The following is a 19,382-nucleotide window of genomic DNA, read 5'->3' as shown; positions in this document are numbered from 1 at the left end:
CAATCAATCAAACAAACAAACAAACAAACAAACAAACAAACAAACAAACAAACAAACAAACAAACCATAAGGTGTAAGGCCACAGTATACACTTTGTAATACCTAGAACAAACAGTGGGAGGCAGCAATATGCCGATGGGCGTCTGGACGGCCGGAAAGCCAAAAGAAGAAGAAGAAGAAGGTGTGTGTCACAGTGTTATCATTCCCCTGGTATAAATCATATACTCTATGGTATAAATGCCTAATCTGCTAATAAAGTTGCCTAAAGTCTTGCTAGTCATTATCTAAAACGTGAACATAGTTCAACATACTAAACAAAGTATTACAAGTAGTACTAGTAATACATGAAGGAACTTGCTGGTCATGCTGGATACGTTTACCTTTTGGTCGGAACGATACAACTTTGACTGCGGTACAACCCGGATGATAATGGAGGAGCGCGTGAACGCGCGAGATTTGTTGTTGTTATTAATGTAAACCGAGCTGAACTCAACTCACTACAGCAGGGATTATTGTCATTATTAATGTAAGTTCATGTTTATTTCAGCATCCAATGAAGTGCACTGTTGCAGATAACTAACACACATGGCCACGAGCACGTGGGTTTATCAGCGTTAGGTTGTATTACAGCGACTGAAAATTGAAAAAAGATTAGCATGAAGCTAAAATTTAGCTTCATGCTAATCTTTTGAATACAGGTGCGATAATCTTTTTGCATTATTTTTTACAACAGTTTTTTCTGATGATATCTTCTTCTGCATAGTACTGTGTTCTAACTGTCTGTCATTCAATGTGTTCTATGTAAATGAGCCTTGGCTTTCCTGAGCTTATACTTTTAGTTGACCTTGTACCAGTGAACTGTACTGTCATGAAACTGTACCTATTCCTATGCAAACTGCTAATAAATACTTCAGTCAATCAATCAATCAATCAATCAACCAAAAACACTCAATATTGAGAAGCAGTGGTTGAAAAAGTACCCACATTCTACTCTGATAAAAGTATCAATACTGTGATGTGGAAATACTCTGTTACAAGTTGAAGTCCTGTATTTAAAGTGCAAAAGTATTGGCAACAAAATGTACTTAAAGTACCAAAAGTTTATTATGCAAATTGTCCCTTTTCAAGTTTTAAAATGCATACAAATCTATTGAAAATATCATATCTATTGCTATTTTCAAATGGCTAAAATGTACATAGGCAGTAAGTGTTTAATGTATGTTTTGTTATAAAGTTGTCAAATACGTCCAATCAGTAATTTCTTTGTTTTTTTAGGTAATGTGTCATATCTGCCATGTGCAACTTCAAAGCCTAAAAGCCAATGTAGAAATGTAATTGTCAATGACAAAAACACAATTAAATCACTAATCGCGATTATTTGAGTCACATGTATGTATGTATGTACATCACGGATGTACATACATAGCCTGCTAACTTAGTCAGACCAAGTTCAGATAGTTAAGGTCAGAGTCTTAAGCCTATTATGTTTTATTTTGAACTTCTTTCTATTTCAAATTAATTTGACCTTATTTATCTTACTCTTACCTGTACCTATCCTGTGTTTCATCCCTGCAAGCCAAAACCATGAAGACGTTATCATAACGTCCTCCGATGACTCCGGTGACGTTCAGAACTAGGCCAGATCACAGCCCATATTATATGGGGATGATCTTGACGTCATTACCAGGACGTCATATGGACATTATGGATTATTATTTGTAATGTTAGTTGAAATATGAGAATGTAAGGTTATATTCTGGGACATATCTGACTAGTTATGATATTTATCTGGCCTCGATTGGACCCTCTCTGATTAATCAAGGACGTCCGTTTTCGTGGGCAGGATTTATGTTGGTTGATATTCAAGGCCAGATCTGACTTGGTCTGACTTGATCTGGCCCCAATCGAGACGTCACTGATTGGTCCAGGTCCTGACCGTGCTTGCTGGGATGCTTATTGCAGTTGCTGCTACGACACCTGCATTTCTCCCGCAGTGATCAATAAAGAAAGAATCTATATTGAAATGTATGTGTTTATATTTTCTCTACACACAGGGCTTATTGACATATAAGTGCAGAAGGTTGAATCCTGGCGGCGAGTGAAGATGAACAGCCCTGTGTTGAGCAGCAGCAGTTCTGCATCCAGTGGAACCGTCAAACCAAGCTGTGACCTGTTTGAAGATCTGTGGATGCAGCTCAAAGAATGCCACAAGAGTGCACTTCAAGGTAGGAACAGTCTGATGCTGGAACCAGAGGCGTGCACATGAGCGTCTAGTGCAGGGCTGTCCAAACTTTGTTCAAAGGGGGCCACATTAGAACATATCAAAACACCCAAGGGCCGACTAAATCTCCCGACAAAATGTACTTTCGGTCGGACCATAACAAAGTCACATGCATATGCATCGCAATTACAATATTTCTTGAACCGGGTGTTAGCCGGCTAGGGATTGTTTTGTTTTCCTATTCAGCAGTGAATATTCAGCATGTTGAGTAAAAGGGATGCATTGTAACTTGCGTGTATTCCTCCCGGTAACAAACAGCTTGATGTTGTGCATAGGGCCGGGGCGGTATGGATTTGTAGTTATTGTGGTAATAAGTCACTGTTTACCGACGGTATGGCCGTATCTCCCCAAAAAGATGTTTTTAATGAAAGTTGAATTCAATAAAAAAAAATACGAGGGATTGAATTTAGGAGTCTCAGAAGTGATGTTGGAGAACCCAGCCATATCAGTGTCTTTAAATCAGCTGTATTTATTTGTACAAAAAAAGGTGCACTTATTATTATATTTTTTTTCCCAGAGTTGGAGGCAAAGGTTAGCAAGCTGAAAAAGGAGCGTTGTCTGTAAGTAGTTTTCTTTTTTTATGGCAACGTTACAACTTTGGTTTCCAAAAAAAAACGTATTTCTCCATTATGGTTAATTGAAAATGAACAAGATTATTGCTAAGAGAAGATGGTTGCAGCAGACAGTCCTTGATTGTTGACACTGTGCTTCCTTACAGTGATGCTCAGAGGCTGGAAGACTTCTACAGTCGTAACCAGGAGCTGAGGGAGAGTCACAAAGGCCTGCAGGACACTATCCATAAGCTGGAGGAACGGTAAGGACTGGCCATGTCTAGGGCTGTCACGATTGTGACATTTTACATGACGATTAATTTATGCCTGTGACGATTCACTTACCTCCCGATTCGATTTCGATTCATAGGGTGACGGTTCGATTATATCACGATTATTGTGTTTTCCTGCGATTTGCGATTCGAATCACGATTATTGCGATTTTTCCCCAAAAATTACAGCTTTTTTATATTGAAACATTTTAAAACAATTCTAAACAATATAAAACATTAAAAGTTGAATCATACACTTCAAATCAATGCAGCCAAATAAAGTCAGTCAATCTTTCTGACATTTATTTCAGCCAAAGTGCCAGTGGTACAACATTACAACAACATGTTCCTGGTCAAGATGCCAGAAAACACAGAACACAACAGTCATAAAAAAAATAAAAAGAATCGCTGTGCTGCAGGCCTACAGCACTGCTAGCTTTAGCCATAACATGACATCCTCATGACCTAAAACTGTTCCTTTAGGACCTGTACTTACTCTGACTGAAAGTTGTTATTTCACCTTCAGGTTAATTTCGCCTTAAAAAATAAACAAATAAATAAAATCGGGAAAATCGATTCTGAACTTTGAAAATCGATTAATTGAATCGCCAGCATTAACAGCACGATAATATAGTAAATCGATTTTTTTGCACAGGCCTAGATTAATTGTCACTCAGATAATTGCGATAAACGATTTAATTGTGTATAATTACATTTCTGTTTGGCTTTTAGGCTTTGAAGTTGCACACGGCAATCATTACACATAACTTAAATAGGCTATACAAAGAAATTACTGAAATATTTGACAATTTTATAAAGAACATTGCTAGTGGAAATAGCCGATCTAAAAGCTCACAACGCGTCGCATCGCGACTTGTAGATCTTGTAGAACTCTTCTGGGGTTCCCTGTCACAAAACATTTTTAGATGTGGGTCCGCGGCCAAATACATCATCATTTTGGGGGTCCCTTGACACAAAAAAGTTTGAGATCCGCTGGCATGGTCTGTGTCTTATGTCTGCAGGTTGCTGCTGACGGAGGTGTGTGCTCGCTGTGCTCCACTGGAGGAGCAGCTGAGGCAGCAGCAGACGGAGCTGGACAAGACTCAGCAGCAGAACATGTGCCTCATCGCTGAGCTCAGTGAGCGCCTCCATGTTCCACTTTATACACTCATATGATCATATACACACATATACACCGTGGTGTGATATGGATTTTTGAAGTGGTTCCCCTCTAAATTCATGACGTCACGTGCGCACGCACGTCCACGCGCATTTGTGCATGCATGCCTGCCGCTCGGTGCTAATACTGTATAACACAACATTATTAATCTAATTATATTTCTTATTTAGTTACATTGTTAATTTGTTGTTTTTTTTATTTTAGTTTCAATTAATGTATTTTCCTTTAGGTTTTATATAAAATAACTTAACATAGACTTTATAGACTCACCCACACACAGTAAAGTCTGCTAGCTCCTTTCGGAACCTCTCCCGAGTCCCTCCGCTATGCAGCACTGACAAAATGAGTGATTTAAACTCATGACATGAAGAGTGAGGAGCTGCATAGCGGAGGGAGAGGTTCCGAAAGGAGCTGCAAAGAATGCTAGGCGAGCGTAGGCTATATGCTGGCCGCATATACAAGTGTAAATGAGCCTGCCTACCAAAGTATTGTTATGCAAAGCAGACAGGTAGGGGATTGAAGTGTTGACCGAGCCGTCGAGCCGTCACACAACTTGCATGTCGGGCGCGCGTGCGTACAGCTTGATAAGTGTGGGCTCGCCGAGCCCAACCGAGCCCACGGCATCTCACCCCTGCATATACATCTGCTCTATGTGCGTGTGTGTATATGTATGTATATAGTGTTCATTTACTATTATTCTTTTGCAATCAACTACTCGTTCGATATGAGTTTAAGTTCCTTGTGATGTCATTGTAACTTTGTGTTGTGTGTTGGACAGAGAATGAAAAGGACAGCCTTCAGGATGAAAACAGAAAACTGAGCAAAGAGCTGGAAAAACTGAAGAGGTGAGAATTCTCTCTCTCTCATGTCCGGGAATTATTTTAACCGCTTTATCCATTTATAATTTGGCTATTCAAAATTGCACAAAAGCTCAGAGCACGTCACTTCTTGCCGCGCTGCAAGCTTGCACATTTCCTTTTTTTTTTAAAAACGTTTTGAAAAATATCGAAAATGTTTGGAAGATTTTGAATAATTTAGGTACTTTTGAACTTAAATGTTCTCTTCTGGGGGTCCCGCAGCCAAATATATATGCATTTTTGGGGGTCCGCGGCATGAAAAGGTTTGAGAACCACTGAACTAACAGTGCTGTCTAAAAATGAAGTCGACCGGCTGGCTCTGTTTTGGAGCGTAGCATTTGATGGAGGGAGTATTATTTCCAGATTAAAGTGTGATGGTGCTTGTCGTCATTGACAGCTCTGCGGCCCAGGACACTCCGCCCTCGGAGCAGGAAGAGGGAATGATCCCCGACTCGCCGCTTCACGCCAGCGCCATGCCGTTGGTCAACAAACTGAAGCGCCGTAAAACAGACGGCCAGACCAAACACGTCCGCTACAAGGAGAAACCCCTACCGCCATTGCACACCTCCCTGTTCAGCGGTCAGTCTCACGTATAGATGGAAGCCTGTTCTTCTTCTTTCGGGTGTCGTCGTCCTTTGATGATTGGGTTGTGGCATTTGTTTCACAAGATTTTCTTGTTGGCAAGCCTGTTGCATAATTTGTACTCTATTGCACTATGGTGTTGCTTGTCTGCAATAACTGATTTCAACCACTTTCAATCGTAACACATCCCTATTTTGGGTATTGGCAACAGTGTTCAAAAATAGCAAATATACAAGCTTACAATAACGTGTTGTGAGGTTGTATATTGGCTATTTTAGTATCATTTAAACTAAGATGTATAAAATAAACCCTATGTGATTAGTATGGATGGGACGATAAGTGATATTATCATTTATCGTGATAAAAAACACATTGTGGAGATTCTTTTTTTTTTTAAAGATTTGTTTTTGCGCTTTTTATGCCTTTAATTGATAGGACAGTAGGCTGACAGGAAATGGGGAGAGAGATGGGGAATGACATGCGGCAAAGGCCGTCCGGGTCGGGAATCGAACCGGCGACGCCAGCAGGCATCATAGCCTAGTATGTGGTATGCGCCTTGACCACCAGGCCAGCGGGCACCCCCCCTGCATTGTGGAGATTTAATTCATCGAGAAATCGTCCTCCGTTATGCACTGGGATCAATTCACCTTTTATTTGCCGAGCTGGTACCATTTAAACCCTCTATTGGTAAAACATACTTATAATACTATATACTCTACCAAATCTCTTTGCCAAAAAATAGCCGATCTACAAGCTCACAACGTGTCGCAACGCGACGCGTTGTGAGCTTGTAGATCTGCTATTTGGCAAATGTTCCGACCCAGGATAATGGATGTTGGGGATATTTTGATGATTATCGTGATAATATCGTAAATCACGATTTCTTTGGTCACAATAATCGTGATATGAGATTTTCATATCGTCCCACTTGGTCCTCTCCTTTTGTCCCCTTGACACCTCTTTTTGTAACTTCGTAACATTTTCGCCAATGCGACACCTTGTGGGCTTGTAGATCACCTATTTTCACCAAAGGATTGGCCAGAATAGGGAGTAGGGACGCTAGGGTTAAGTATCAATGCTTTGCGATGTGACTTGTTTGTTAGCTCAAAGATAAGTTCTTGTCTGCAAATGATACCGTCATGCAATGCGATGGAAGATGAGTTGAGTTATAACTGACCCGACTATGGAACCTGTGTAAAGGACTTTCTGTGCTTGTGTGCTTCTCTGTGGTAGAGGTGAACAAGGAGAGTCTTGAGATTTTAAGGGATGGTGGAGAAATGCTCGTACCGAACACATGTGAGATGGATACATCACAGACCTCACGTATGTATGGCTTCATCTACAAAACTCAAACATTTTGACATGAATAAAGCAGACTTAAGTGGTTGTGCTCAAAATTATTCAACCCCCCCTCTCTACAAATCTGGTTTATTGTCTAAATTCACAAACTGACAACTGAATGAAATAAATAAATCATACAAGAACAACAATGTAAATAGCTCAAAAGTAAGATTTGTTGTGTTTTTTTTTTAAATTCAATGCTAAATGCCACTTTCAACGCCACTTTCAATTATTCAACTCTTAATTACACCTGAAAACATCTGTAATCAACTGCAATCGACTAATCAGGGGCTTAAATAGATGCATCAGATGTGCAATCTGGCCTGACTAGAAGTGTGTTGACTTGTTGACTGATTAGAGCAGTTAGAAACATGGCTAAATCTAAGGAATGGTCAGAAAAGTTCAGAGAAGAGATTATTGCTTTGTAAAAAAAAAAGGACAAAAGGATATAAAACAATTGCAAAGACACTGAATGTTCCTGTGAGCTTTCTCTTTTTCCACTATTTTTTACTTAAAATAAATATGTATATGAAACATTTTCAACATTGACGATTATGACGATTATGAAAAATAATCACGATTATGTCAAAAAAAATCACGATTAGACGATTATGTAATAATTGTGACAGCCCTATCTGTTACTCTGTTTCATTTCAGAAGACCCCTGTCTGGACGATGTAGTAGCTGAAACGTGTCGCATGGATGTTCCTAAGTTACTGGTGAGCAACTTTCTCACATCCTGCTTGTACTGGACAATGTCATGTGTGCACACACAAGGTATTTTCTATCAGTGGTAATAAAAATACCTTTCAGTGTACAAACTCAAATCTTTCGTAGTATTTGTCCCTGCCTTTGGATATGTGTGCTTTATTCAATGTTTTCTTGTCTTTTCGTCTTTGGCGTCTTATGGCAAATGGCCTCAAATCACTTGTGCCTGAATCTTCAGTGAAAAGAAAAGAAACACTCCTCTCTGTGTGAATTAAAATGTTCTGGTAAAAAAGCACTCGGAAAGGATATGTCTTACTTATTATTGCAAGCAACACTTTAACAGTGAACAGGATAATAAATTGGCATCTGCTTTGTATAATGACCAATTAGGAGACATTAATGAAACTTGAAAATGTTTAAACATGAAAAGTCTTGGTGTGTGTGTGTGTGTGCTGTGCAGTGCTTGTTTGCTTGTTGTCCAGCTAATAGTGCATAGACTCGGACCACGTTGATGTAAATTTAGTTTTGGCTTAAGTGTGTTTCAAACAGTATTGTGCTTTCCAGAACAAAGAGGAACAAGGCTCCTCAACTCCTCCTAAGCAGTACAAGGTTCCTTCAAGGTAGGAATGAAACTGCAATACATGTCATTGGTTACTATCATGTCACTAAAACATCATGTCACTACTGTATACAACACTGCATTGGATAATATTTAAACGCCCTCAACGTTTGCAGTGGCCTTGGATACCCTGTTTGTTTATTTCAGATGCTCTTAAAGGGCATCTTGTACTTGTGAAGATGGTGCTATTTGCTGGTAGCCTGATTTCAGACTCTACGCTGGAGCTTGAGTCTGAAGTTGTCCCTATTCTATTTGATTACAAAGGGGAGGGGATTTGAAATTCCCAATCACAAGAGATCTGGTGGGAGGGGTTGTGTTTGACTTGTGTACACAAAACATTCCCTCCTCCCCCTCCCCTCTATGACATGCACCAAACAGGTCATTGTCTTTGATGTTTCATTGATTAGAGAGAATCACTAACGAGCTATCGACACTTGTAGTTGTAGCTCTTCTGTAGTTCAAAGGAGGCAATTAAGAACTCTGGTGAGCCACCCCTCCCTCCACTGTTTCTGTTGATTTTCAAAAGTTAGACGCACCCCTCCTCCGTCTTGCATTGATTTCATTGGTCGGTTAGCCAAGAAACCGATAGAAAGAGACGCGTCATATGACACCTCCAGACCAAGAGAAGCAGTCCACTCAGAGAGTGGGCGGGTCTATTGGCTGGAGCCAGGCAAATTTGCTGGGATAACATTAACAACCCTGCCTGGGCTGTCAGTTATGAGTGCATCTCTCCATTCCGACATGTCTCCTTTCCGACATCTCTCCTTTCCGACATGTCTCCTTTCCAACATCTCTCCTTTCCAACATCTCTCCTTTCCGACATGTCTCCTTTCCGACATGTCTCCTTTCCAACATCTCTCCTTTCCGACATGTCTCCTTTCCGACATGTCTCCTTTCCGACATCTCTCCTTTCCGACATGTCTCCTTTCCGACATGTCTCCTTTCCGACATCTCTCCTTTCCGACATGTCTCCTTTCCGACATCTCTCCTTTCCGACATGTCTCCTTTCCGACATGTCTCCATTCCGACATGTCTCCTTTCCGACATGTCTCCTTTCCGACATGTCTCCACTCCGACATGTCTCCATTCCGACATGTCTCCATTCCGACATGTCTCCTTTCCGACATGTCTCCATTCTGACATGTCTCCACCCCGACATGTCTCCTTTCCGACATGTCTCCACTCCGACATGTCTCCTTTCCGACATGTCTCCTTTCCGACATGTCTCCTTTCCGACATGTCTCCATTCCGACACTAACCCTAACCATAAACCTAAGCCCCATGGGAGTGTCGCCACTCCGACAATAAGAAGTACATTTCGGAGTGGCGACATGTCGGAATGGAGAGAGCCTCCCGTCAGTTATAATGCTGTTGCTGTTTTTCCTGTGGAGATAGAGTACTGTAGTTCTGCCAGAGTGCTTTAGTGGCTTCCATCCAATCTAATAAAGCCCTTAAACCACTTACCTAACAGAAAATATGAAACCGAGGTAGCTATATTCACTGCAAGGCCCGCCACCACCAACTACTTTTCACTTAGTGAAATTTGGTGTTACTCCTAGGAGGTGCTGTGAGTGAGACACCTATGGTCACAATTCTACAGGTCACAGGTTTCAGCGTGGTTTCAAATTGGGCCATTCGCAGCCACGTAACGTAGCTATGTACTGTCGCTAATGCTCATTCAACAGCATGAGACTGAATGTCAAGAAACCGCTGAAACCTGTGACCTGTGAAGGCTTTTTTTCAAATCGGACTCAGGCCTAAATGGGTTAATTGGTCATAATTCCTGACACATTCCCTTCACTCTTTTCACAGAGCTTCGTTCAGGGCACATCGTGGTCCCTTCTCCATCCTGGACGCTACCGGAGCGTCCCCGTCGCTGCTCCCCGGCGCCACCACCAGGCTGCTCTCAGGCGACGGCGCCCTTCACAAAGCCAAGCGCAGGAAGGAGAACATTGTCCAGGAGGTCGAGGAGGAGGACAAGGTTTCCCTGCAACATGCTGCAGATGAAGAGCGAGTCACTGGTCACATGATCTCCAAGAATCAGCCAAGCGTCCACAAGGTGAGGGTGTGGATGATTCACAAGAACCAACAGAAATGTGAATGTTCTGAGATTCTGAAAGGTCCGATTGACTCAGTATATTGTTGCTGTCTCCTATCTCCATATTTTAAAACATTCCCTACCATACAGTAGTCCGAGTTTTCCGAGTTTTGGCCATTGGTCCAGCCTGCCAAACCCAAGTTTCCCGAGGTATTAATTAATTTTATCATCTTAACTCGTTAAGTGCTAAAACCGAACAATTTCGGTTCTTTTTTTCAATCCAATACAATATTTTTTTTTATATTTTACTTACCCTGAGCTGCTTGTAGAGACGTGGGTGGTCCTGGCTCGTCCATCGCTTTCCAACGCGTGTTCCGACGATTTATTCCATTGAAAATGGTTTAGAATAAAGTTTAGAGCCCCCCCAAAAAAACTCAATCTATGCGCGACGTATCCGAGGTGCCGAAATCGAAGAATTCCGGTTTCTTTAATAAAATGAATTAAATAATCGGAGGCCTCAACAAAGCCCCCGTCTAAATTATCATCCAGGCCGAAAACCGCGATCTCTTTCCACCGGCCCGTAATCGGGTAACGCCGCCGCATCGCGCCGCCTAATCCAATACATTCTCACATCTTTAGAGCCCCTTTTCTCTGAACTGTGTTACTATGGAAGCGAAAAAGTTTTTTTTGCGGCTAAATAGCCTCAAATCGGGCTTCAAAAAAAGAAAAAAAACTATAGCTAACTGTTAGCTCTCTTCATCCAGGTCATGTTCATAACACTGTTCAACGTAAAATGACAATCCACTTCTGCGTGGGTACCCGTATGTTATAGTGGTGGCCTACGGGGGAATGTCTGGCACTTTAGCGGCCTCTTGTGGCCCTTGGGCAGTCATCTGTTAAAAACAATTTTGGAACAAAATTGGAAAAACTAAAATAAGTGCTTCCGGTCTGGTTTGCTTACTGTGTAAACAAAGCTGCTGGTAGCTCTGAGACGGTAGCTCGGATTAGCATGCGTTTTATTTTTGTGTCCGCCAACGGCGAATGGTGTGTCTACGCGCCGTACACGATCCGTACACAATCCGTACACGATGGACACGCACGCACGCTGCGTAAAAGGTAAGAAAACACTGGCAGTTCGATTTTCAATCGTGGCAGTGAATGAGTAAATCTTTGTGTTTTAGACAGCAGCTAGGGTAAAATCAGCAGCTAGGTTTTATCAAATTGGCAAATTGGGCCATTCGTTCTTGAGTTATTTTGCTAACGGGCAGACATACAGACCAACAAACCAACCTTGGACACACAGACAAGACCCACACATCGCTGTGGGCAAGGCAATAAAAACGTGCTATCTATGTGTCGTCTGTTAGGTGTTGTCAGTGCGTCTGAGTCCTAACAAGACGAGGAGGAAAAGTGACTGGGTGGTGCATGGAGGTGAAGGACGGACAAGAAGCGTCCTGCAAGATCTGAACATTCCCCTCAACTCTGCTGTTGACGGTGAGCTGGTGGCCTGACTATATCCAGTGCCTGGCTGAAATGCTGAGATTAGTGCAATAGATGCTAAGTACAGTATACTGAATAAAAGCTCATTCTAAACATAAAACATGGACATAAGTGATCAGGTCACAGTGTGACATTGACCTTGCTTTGGTACTAGCAAGTATTTGGTAGCAAGTATTTAAAGGGATAGTATATTTTTCTATAGATTACTCTCCCCATGGAGATGTGAATTCATGGCCTTCCTAAGCCAATAATGTGATGACCAACAGTGGTTCCCTATGGAGACACAAAGAGCCTGCTTTGTTCCCTATGAAGAGTCTTCTCGAATTATTGGCTTAGGAATGTGCCAAAAACAAAAAGATGTCGATTATTTCCTTGGGGTGAGTAATCGAGTAATCATTTTGGGCGTGTTAAAATCGCCGATCTACAAGCTCACATTGCGTCGCACTGCAACCCAATTGTTTGACATTGGTTGTCAATAGTGACTTTCCCAAAATAGGGACACTAGGTTGAAAGTGGTTAAGATGTATTAACCCATTTAGGCCTGGGCATATTGAATGCTTTAACATTTGAAAAATAGCAGATATACAAGCTCACAGCTTGTAGATCTGCTATTTTTGAAAAGAGTCGTGAAAATGTGTGCAAATCTTTGAATATATGTGTTTTCAAAGCGAACGTTTGTAACTCAAATTTTGCTTCTGGGTGGTCCCTGCCTGGAACTAAATATTTTGAGATGGGGGTCCGTGGCCAAATAAATATCAGTTTGGGGGTCCTTCACATGAAAAGGTTTGAGAACCACTGACATAGTAGTCTCTCAAGAACAGACTAACTGAGCTCCAGTTAAGTGAAAAGGACCTTTTCTTTGACGATGGCTGGCCAGATTGCTGACATAGAAACATAGTTTTTTTTCCAAAAATCTTAGAAGGATTCAAAAGACACTTCGGGTCAAAATTCTAACTTTCAAGATTTTTCAAAAATAGCAGATCTACAAGCTCGCAGCGCTGCACTCGGTGCCGCGCTGTGAGCTTGTATATCTGCTATTTTTGAGCGGTGCTAACCGCTCCTATAGACCGCTTTTTTTACCAAAACTATGATGTCACAAATGATGATGACATGAGTTTGCTAGACCAATGAAACACTTCGATTCTGTTGATCTGTCCATGATGTCATAGTCACAGAGGCACCCGATTGGTTAACCCTGATTTAGAACGCGTTTAGGCCGCGTAAAATACGTCATAACGCGTTTAGGCCGCGTAAAATACGTCATAAAAAATGATTGAGCGGTGCTAACCTTGAATTTCAAAATTGTATTAGATGAATATCACTTATAAGCGATAAAATAACCACACTTTTAGACAGACTGTGGAAAATCTTACAGGTTATAAATGATAGGCAGCTAATACAAGTTTAAAATACAAATGAACAGACTTTGAAAAACTAAAATATTCATCTTCTGGCCTCTTCTCGCCTCTCTGGAGGCCTCTCTGGAGGTAAATAAGGTCACTTATCATTACACTACGACACTCTTACAAGTTACAATCCGTAGCTTGGTCAACTAACTGATGAGAAATGACGATAAAGACTTATATAGTCTGAGCAGACCTCTAGACTGACATCATACACAACAAAAACAATATTGCCATGCATGCCTATCAACACTGATTCGCGCAGGAATTAGTTTGCACCGCTCACTTCGCACGGGTGCTATTTATTTTATATTTAAAGCATATTACAATATTGCGTCATATTGTGTTCAGGCCTAAATGGGTTAAAACCACCAATTGAAATTGGATTGCAGATGGATTGAGCACCCGGCAGCCCACCTGCTAACCTGTGTTTTCCCAGCAGAAAGGAAGGCTGAGGTGGACCAGACGTGGAGCATTGACCCTGCAGCAGCCCTCTCCCAGTACCATACTGGCAGCCCCAGCACCCCCGAGGTATGACATTTTGACCATTAGATTATTGTCATACAAATAAATGTGATTAATTGTATAATCTTTTTTGGATTTGAACATTGGAACATTTATACTTAAATAAAAAATAAATAAATGTGTGGCTTTTAGCCTTTGTAAACAGAAAATGTAAATCCTTCATCAATTAATGCTTTCCAAATAGTTTCTAAATGGCTGAAATGGCCGATCTATTTTACAAGCTTCCAACGAGTCGCATGCATCGCACCGCGTTGTAAGCTAGTAGAGCTGCTATTTCTGCTATTTTTGGAAAATGTTCCAACGATTATGAACATACTACTTTTTAAAACGCAGAACTTTGTGACTTGGTTTCAATAAGTGCTCTGTAAATACAGTTAATTATTATAATGATAATGTGTTTATGCGGACAGGAGGTGGCGCCACACAACCAAGCAGAGACGGTGGATCCTGACTGTACTTTCATAAGTCACAGTATGCTGCAAGGCCGGGGAACGCATACACACCACACAGGACACGTCTCTGGTAACTGCTCTAATGCAGCGTATCCCATTGCTAGAACCAAACCCATCACTACAACTGAACTCTAGAAATTATCACTAGAACCTGGGTTTGACACTAAGGCAGGGTTCCCACGGTCATGAAATTCCTGGAAATATTTTGAAATTAGAAAAATATTTTTTTCCAGTACTGGAAAAGTTTTTGGAATTGATCAAGGGTCCTGGAAGGTCCTGGATAAAATAACTATGCATTCTCTTTGGTTATTGATTTTGTTAATACCTCTGAAATGACAAATTAAACATTGGCCAAATTGTCAAATGGCAGAAATTGTGAAAATAGCAGATCTACATGCTCACAACACTCACAAATTCCTCTACTCTTAGTGCTCGTCAGGGTGCCGGGTTCCCCAGTTAAAATATGATTATTTCAGGGGTCACAGCCTGAAAAGGTTGAGAACCACTGGCATCCACTACCTGTCTTTAGGCATTGCACATAGGAGTAAGCGACTCATTATTCAGCTGAATTATTGTTATATAGTCCTGGAAATCTGGGTTAAATATTCTGGAAAAGGTTTGGAAACGTTTTGGAAATTAATTGGTAAATATGTGTGGGAACCCTGCTAAGGTCTCAGAGGCACTTTCCCTTCGGGCAAGTACAGGTCATGTTGTACTTGCCCAAAGGTCATGCCCACTTGCCCGAAAAGGTAATTGAATAGTCAATTATAAAATGATGGGTAAACTTTGAATTACCGTCCAATTTAACACTTATTTTGCTTTGCCTTCTGGGGCTGTGCGATAAAGAAATATCATGCCTAAATATGTATCCAAATACCTACATAGCTATGATTGAATGTGACTATGGGTTCACACACCTATTTTATATTTTTAAGTGTAGCAGTGAAAACAGCACATTATAGGCAAACGGTGCTCTTATTTGACATTTCACAGCCCAGAAGACGCGTTCTGGCCACGTTCAGTTGTTTAGACAGATATCTCGCGCTGTGTTTATAGACGATTGCTTCCCCGCTCAAACAAGCACTTGGCCGGTCGGGCAACCTGAAAGCAAACTCCACCTGCCCGAAAGTTTTATTTACCTGCCGGTGGCAGGTGGGCAAGCCTTAGTGTCAATCAATGCCTGCTAGAACTGTCAGTGGTCGACAGAGCTCCTCGACATTGAGCACTCTCCGAGATATACTGTAGATTGGGAAAAAGAAATATGCCTAACCTTCTCCTCTGCTCTGAAGGACATCACCAGAAGGCCAACGACAGCCTGGATGAAATGTTTGACACCACAGCCTGCGCCGAGTACAAGTCTTACAACAGCCTCACACATCTAGACCACGACGAGCACTGTACTGATGAAGAGGATGAGGAGGAGGAGATGGACGATGGTAGGGTCTTCTGCTGTAGATCAGTGGTTCTCAACCTTTTCAGGCTGCAACCCCCAAAATAATCATATTTTAACTGGGGTCCCTCCTCACCCTGACGAGCACTGAGTTGAGGCATTACATTTTGTATAACACGGTGAAAATAGCCGATCTACATGCTCACAATGCCTCGCATGTAGATCAGCTATTTTCACAATTTCTGCCTCTAATATTTGACAATTTGGCCAATGTTCGATTTGTCATTTTAGAGGTATTAAAAAGTCCTTAAATTGTCACTTTAGAAATGTGCATATACCCTCTATACACTTTATTTTATACAACTTTATTTTGGTTTGTTTATTGATGAGTCATCCCCAAAATACCCCCTGGGGGTCCCGACCCACAGGTTGAGAACCACCGCTTTAGATGAGCGATGCTTGTTGGCGTTTTGTCTGAAGTACGATTTTCTGTTGTTCAGATGTCTTTGCCTTTGTTTTGGTTTAGTCCAAAAAGAACACTGCTTTGATGAAAACCCTGGAGATGATGCTAAGGAAAACAAAGCCGGGTGAGTATTGTTGTTGTTAACCTCATGAACCCAAGCTTCCCTTTTCCAGGGCAAATATTCTGTGAAACTAACAGATATACAAGTTGATGGGAAAAGAATAATAAAATAAAACCATTAAGACATTTTCAAACGGTATAATAATGAAAATAGGCAATGTACAAGAGAGTACATCAACACGATGTACACGTAGTGAGCTATTGTCACTACATTTGAAATGGGGTTTAAAGGGGAAGACCACCCATTTTCAATAATGAACTGTGTCCTTAATATACCTTAGAGGAGTTGTGTGGAAATAGAAAAAAAGTTCCCCCCCTTCTATGTTGCCTTGAACTGGAAGATTGATTTTGGGGTTTGTATTGTAATTTACAACTTGATGACATCACACATTGTAAATTAAAATCAATCCTCCAGTTCTAGGCAACACAGAAGGGGGGGAACTTTTTTTCTATTTCCACACAACTCCTCTAAGGTATATTAATGACATAGTTCAATATTGAAAATGGGTGGTCTTCCCCTTTAAGTGGTTAATTCATAGTGTATCTTGAAAAGGTTGTTTGATTGATTGAAGACTATTAGAAGTTTGCATAGGAAAAAGTACAGTTTCATGACAGTACAAATCACTGGTACACGGTCAACTAAAAGGAGATCCTAGTAAGCTTTTTGGCTTATTTACTCAGGAACCACTTTATGTATCTCATATAACATTGAAAGCCAGATGGATAGAACACAGTACTATGCATAGGATATCATCAATAACAAAAGGGGAAAAAAGCATTCAAAAAGAAGTAAAAAGGGAAAAGGGGTGGTAAGTATGGGCTTAGTAACATTTCGGTTTGGAGACACTGCATTACATGATCAACCCATTTACAGTGATATTTTTCAAATCTATAATGTAGATTCTACAATATTATAAGTAAGTGTAACCTTTCTCTCTCTCCGTCAGACACCCAACATATGCACACATGGCAGTGGTTCGCAACAAAGAGGAGAGACGGAAACTGAAGGGCAGCACATGCAAGGAATGTGACATAGTGAGTTGGCTTCAAGTACACAGCAGAATCCTGACTTTTAGTTTAGAGCAGGGGTCTTCAACGTTTTCAGGCCAAGGACCCCTTAGCTGAGAGAGATGAAGCAGGGACCCCCAGATTCCATATAGTTTCATCGTTTGACAGCACAATCATCAGTGTATTTTGGATTCATGTCAATTAGTCTGCTCTTTTTCCCCTCTACAACAAACCTCTTTGCGAGGCGTTGTGAGCTTGTAGATCGGCTATAGAAAAAAAGGTTATATCACATAAAGATTTGGAGGACCCCCTGTAGTAACTCTGAGGACCCCCTAGGGGTCCCGGACCTCCTGTTGAAGACCCCTGGTTTAGAGATTAAAGCTGCAATCCGGAACTTTATTTAGTGAATAAAAGACGTCGGTTAGGAACACTAGTTAGGGATGCTCCGATCGATCGGTGGCCGATTTAAATTAGCCGATGTCTTCAATTAATGACGTGAACTGTGATCGTCCGCCACGGATCCGTAAAGCCGATCCTTTATAATATAGCTTTTTTTATGCACTTTTACTTTTCTGGACTTTTACTTGTAACAGAGTATATCTACAGAGTGTTTTTTCCACCACTGGGCACAGGCCTGTGCAATAACTGCAGACATCCTTTTGTTAGTTATATTAGTTTAAATATTTTTTAATTCCTGTTTCTATAATTTGTAATAATTCAGGCGGAATCGGCCTCCAAAAACGTGATCGGAGGATCCCTAACACTAGTGGTTGACAAGTAGTACTGCCTGACCTGTAGCTCAAAGCAATATGTATCTCCTCTGTGGTCATGCGGACGTTCCGTCTCCCACACACAGAGACCTGGGTTCGAATCTCGGCTAGGACATAAAGGTTGTGGATTGCATCTTTAAATCTGAGTTAACCGCTTTCAACCCGGAATCCCCATTTGGGGAAACTGGCGGAAATAGCAGATCTACAAGTTCGTAATCTATTGGCATCACGACACGTTGTGAGCCAGTAGATCCGACTGTTATTGTATGACGAAGTATATAGGACTTATGTGTGGTTAAATCAATGTTTTACTGTGTACAATGCTTTGTCAACATAATTCTGAGACACTGCCTTCCCTGCAGTATTATGACCATCTGCCAGAAGAGGAAAAGAAGAAGAAGTTGACGGCCTGTTCGAGGCACCGTTTCCGTTATATTCCTCCCAGCACTCCTGAGAACTTCTGGGAGGTTGGATTCCCATCAACTCAGACCTGTGTTGAAAGAGGTAACCTTTTCCCCCCTTTTTTTGTGACAAGCTACGGTATTATTTGGGTTTGACTTAGGCCTGTCATTTTGGTTATTGATTACAGGCAGTCAGAAGTGCAGACATAGCTCTTTAAACTTGATGTCCTTATTTGGGGCATGATATAGGCAAAACATTTGACCAAAAATCTCAAATTGTAAAATAAAGTAAAACAAAACGTGCACTACCGTCAGTTGTTATATATCACATCCCTGCCTGGTGAGTCTGTTTAAATTCTATACATGTCATAGTATTTCATAATGTAAGCATAATCAATGATTATAATGTGCGACATTATATCCTGAAAGTGTTTTGGGAATCATTTCCACTGTCTTAAACACGCAAATATACTATATTATAATGATGTATTTATGTTTACTCATGTTCTGAAAATATTTTAGGTTACATCAAGGAAGACAATAATCCAGAGCCACGTATCCGGAGAAGACAGCCTTTCAACGCGTTGTTTTCTCCTAAACGTAAAGAGCAGGGATCCTCCTAGACACGACAGCATCTCTCTACAGGAAATACTGTGTATTAATACTGTGTATATTTAATTTTACCAATAATGTGATTTTAAGTTTTTTTTACAAGTGCACATTGCTAAAATAAAATCTCCAAAGCCACATTCTGTTGAGTGCTTGTACCTGTGAACAAGGATTTACCTCTGAAGTTGAATGTTTATACTACAATATAAGATGAAGCAGGGACCTCCACTACATATTGTGTTGCAGATTAAATAGTGCAGTGCAGTGTATGTGTGTTAATGTGTCTTTACAGACATTTAACCACTTAAAGAC

The 19,382-nt window shown here is 41.0% G+C and overlaps 1 protein-coding gene across 2 annotated transcripts; it reads left to right on the top strand.

Annotated features, from left to right (window-relative positions):
* The first annotated feature begins 461 nt into the window (after positions 1 to 461).
* rbbp8 (retinoblastoma binding protein 8) lies at positions 462 to 19,147 on the top strand. Of its 2 annotated transcripts, none has more exons than XM_080751984.1 (19): positions 462 to 526; positions 2,055 to 2,225; positions 2,799 to 2,841; positions 3,000 to 3,095; positions 4,127 to 4,242; positions 5,063 to 5,129; positions 5,539 to 5,720; positions 6,957 to 7,046; positions 7,725 to 7,783; positions 8,337 to 8,392; positions 10,204 to 10,450; positions 11,797 to 11,923; positions 13,775 to 13,863; positions 14,268 to 14,379; positions 15,599 to 15,745; positions 16,226 to 16,286; positions 17,230 to 17,317; positions 18,423 to 18,564; positions 18,984 to 19,147. In XM_080751984.1, exons 2-19 carry the CDS (start codon positions 2,105 to 2,107, stop codon positions 19,082 to 19,084), a joined length of 1,944 nt encoding a protein of 647 aa, XP_080608110.1. In that variant the 5' UTR covers positions 462 to 526; positions 2,055 to 2,104; the 3' UTR covers positions 19,085 to 19,147. The 2 variants fall into 2 exon arrangements, with proteins under 2 accessions (XP_080608110.1, XP_080608109.1); XM_080751983.1 differs by having other exon boundaries at positions 7,722 to 7,783.
* Positions 19,148 to 19,382: the final 235 nt, after the last annotated feature.

The sequence above is a fragment of the Nannobrachium achirus genome (assembly GCF_963921795.1).
Source record: "Nannobrachium achirus genome assembly, chromosome: 21".
NCBI lineage: Eukaryota > Metazoa > Chordata > Actinopteri > Myctophiformes > Myctophidae > Nannobrachium > Nannobrachium achirus.
This window is presented reverse-complemented; position numbering and strand designations above follow the sequence as displayed.

Bases quoted from the DNA above. Each gene is read 5' to 3' on its own strand.
- rbbp8 (XM_080751983.1), top strand. From the start codon at position 2,105: ATGAACAGCCCTGTGTTGAGCAGCAGCAGTTCTGCATCCAGTGGAACC. The intron at 17,318-18,422 runs GTGAGTTGGCTT...CCTTCCCTGCAG, and splicing joins CATGCAAGGAATGTGACATA to TATTATGACCATCTGCCAGA. The intron at 18,565-18,983 runs GTAACCTTTTCC...AAAATATTTTAG, and splicing joins TCAGACCTGTGTTGAAAGAG to GTTACATCAAGGAAGACAAT.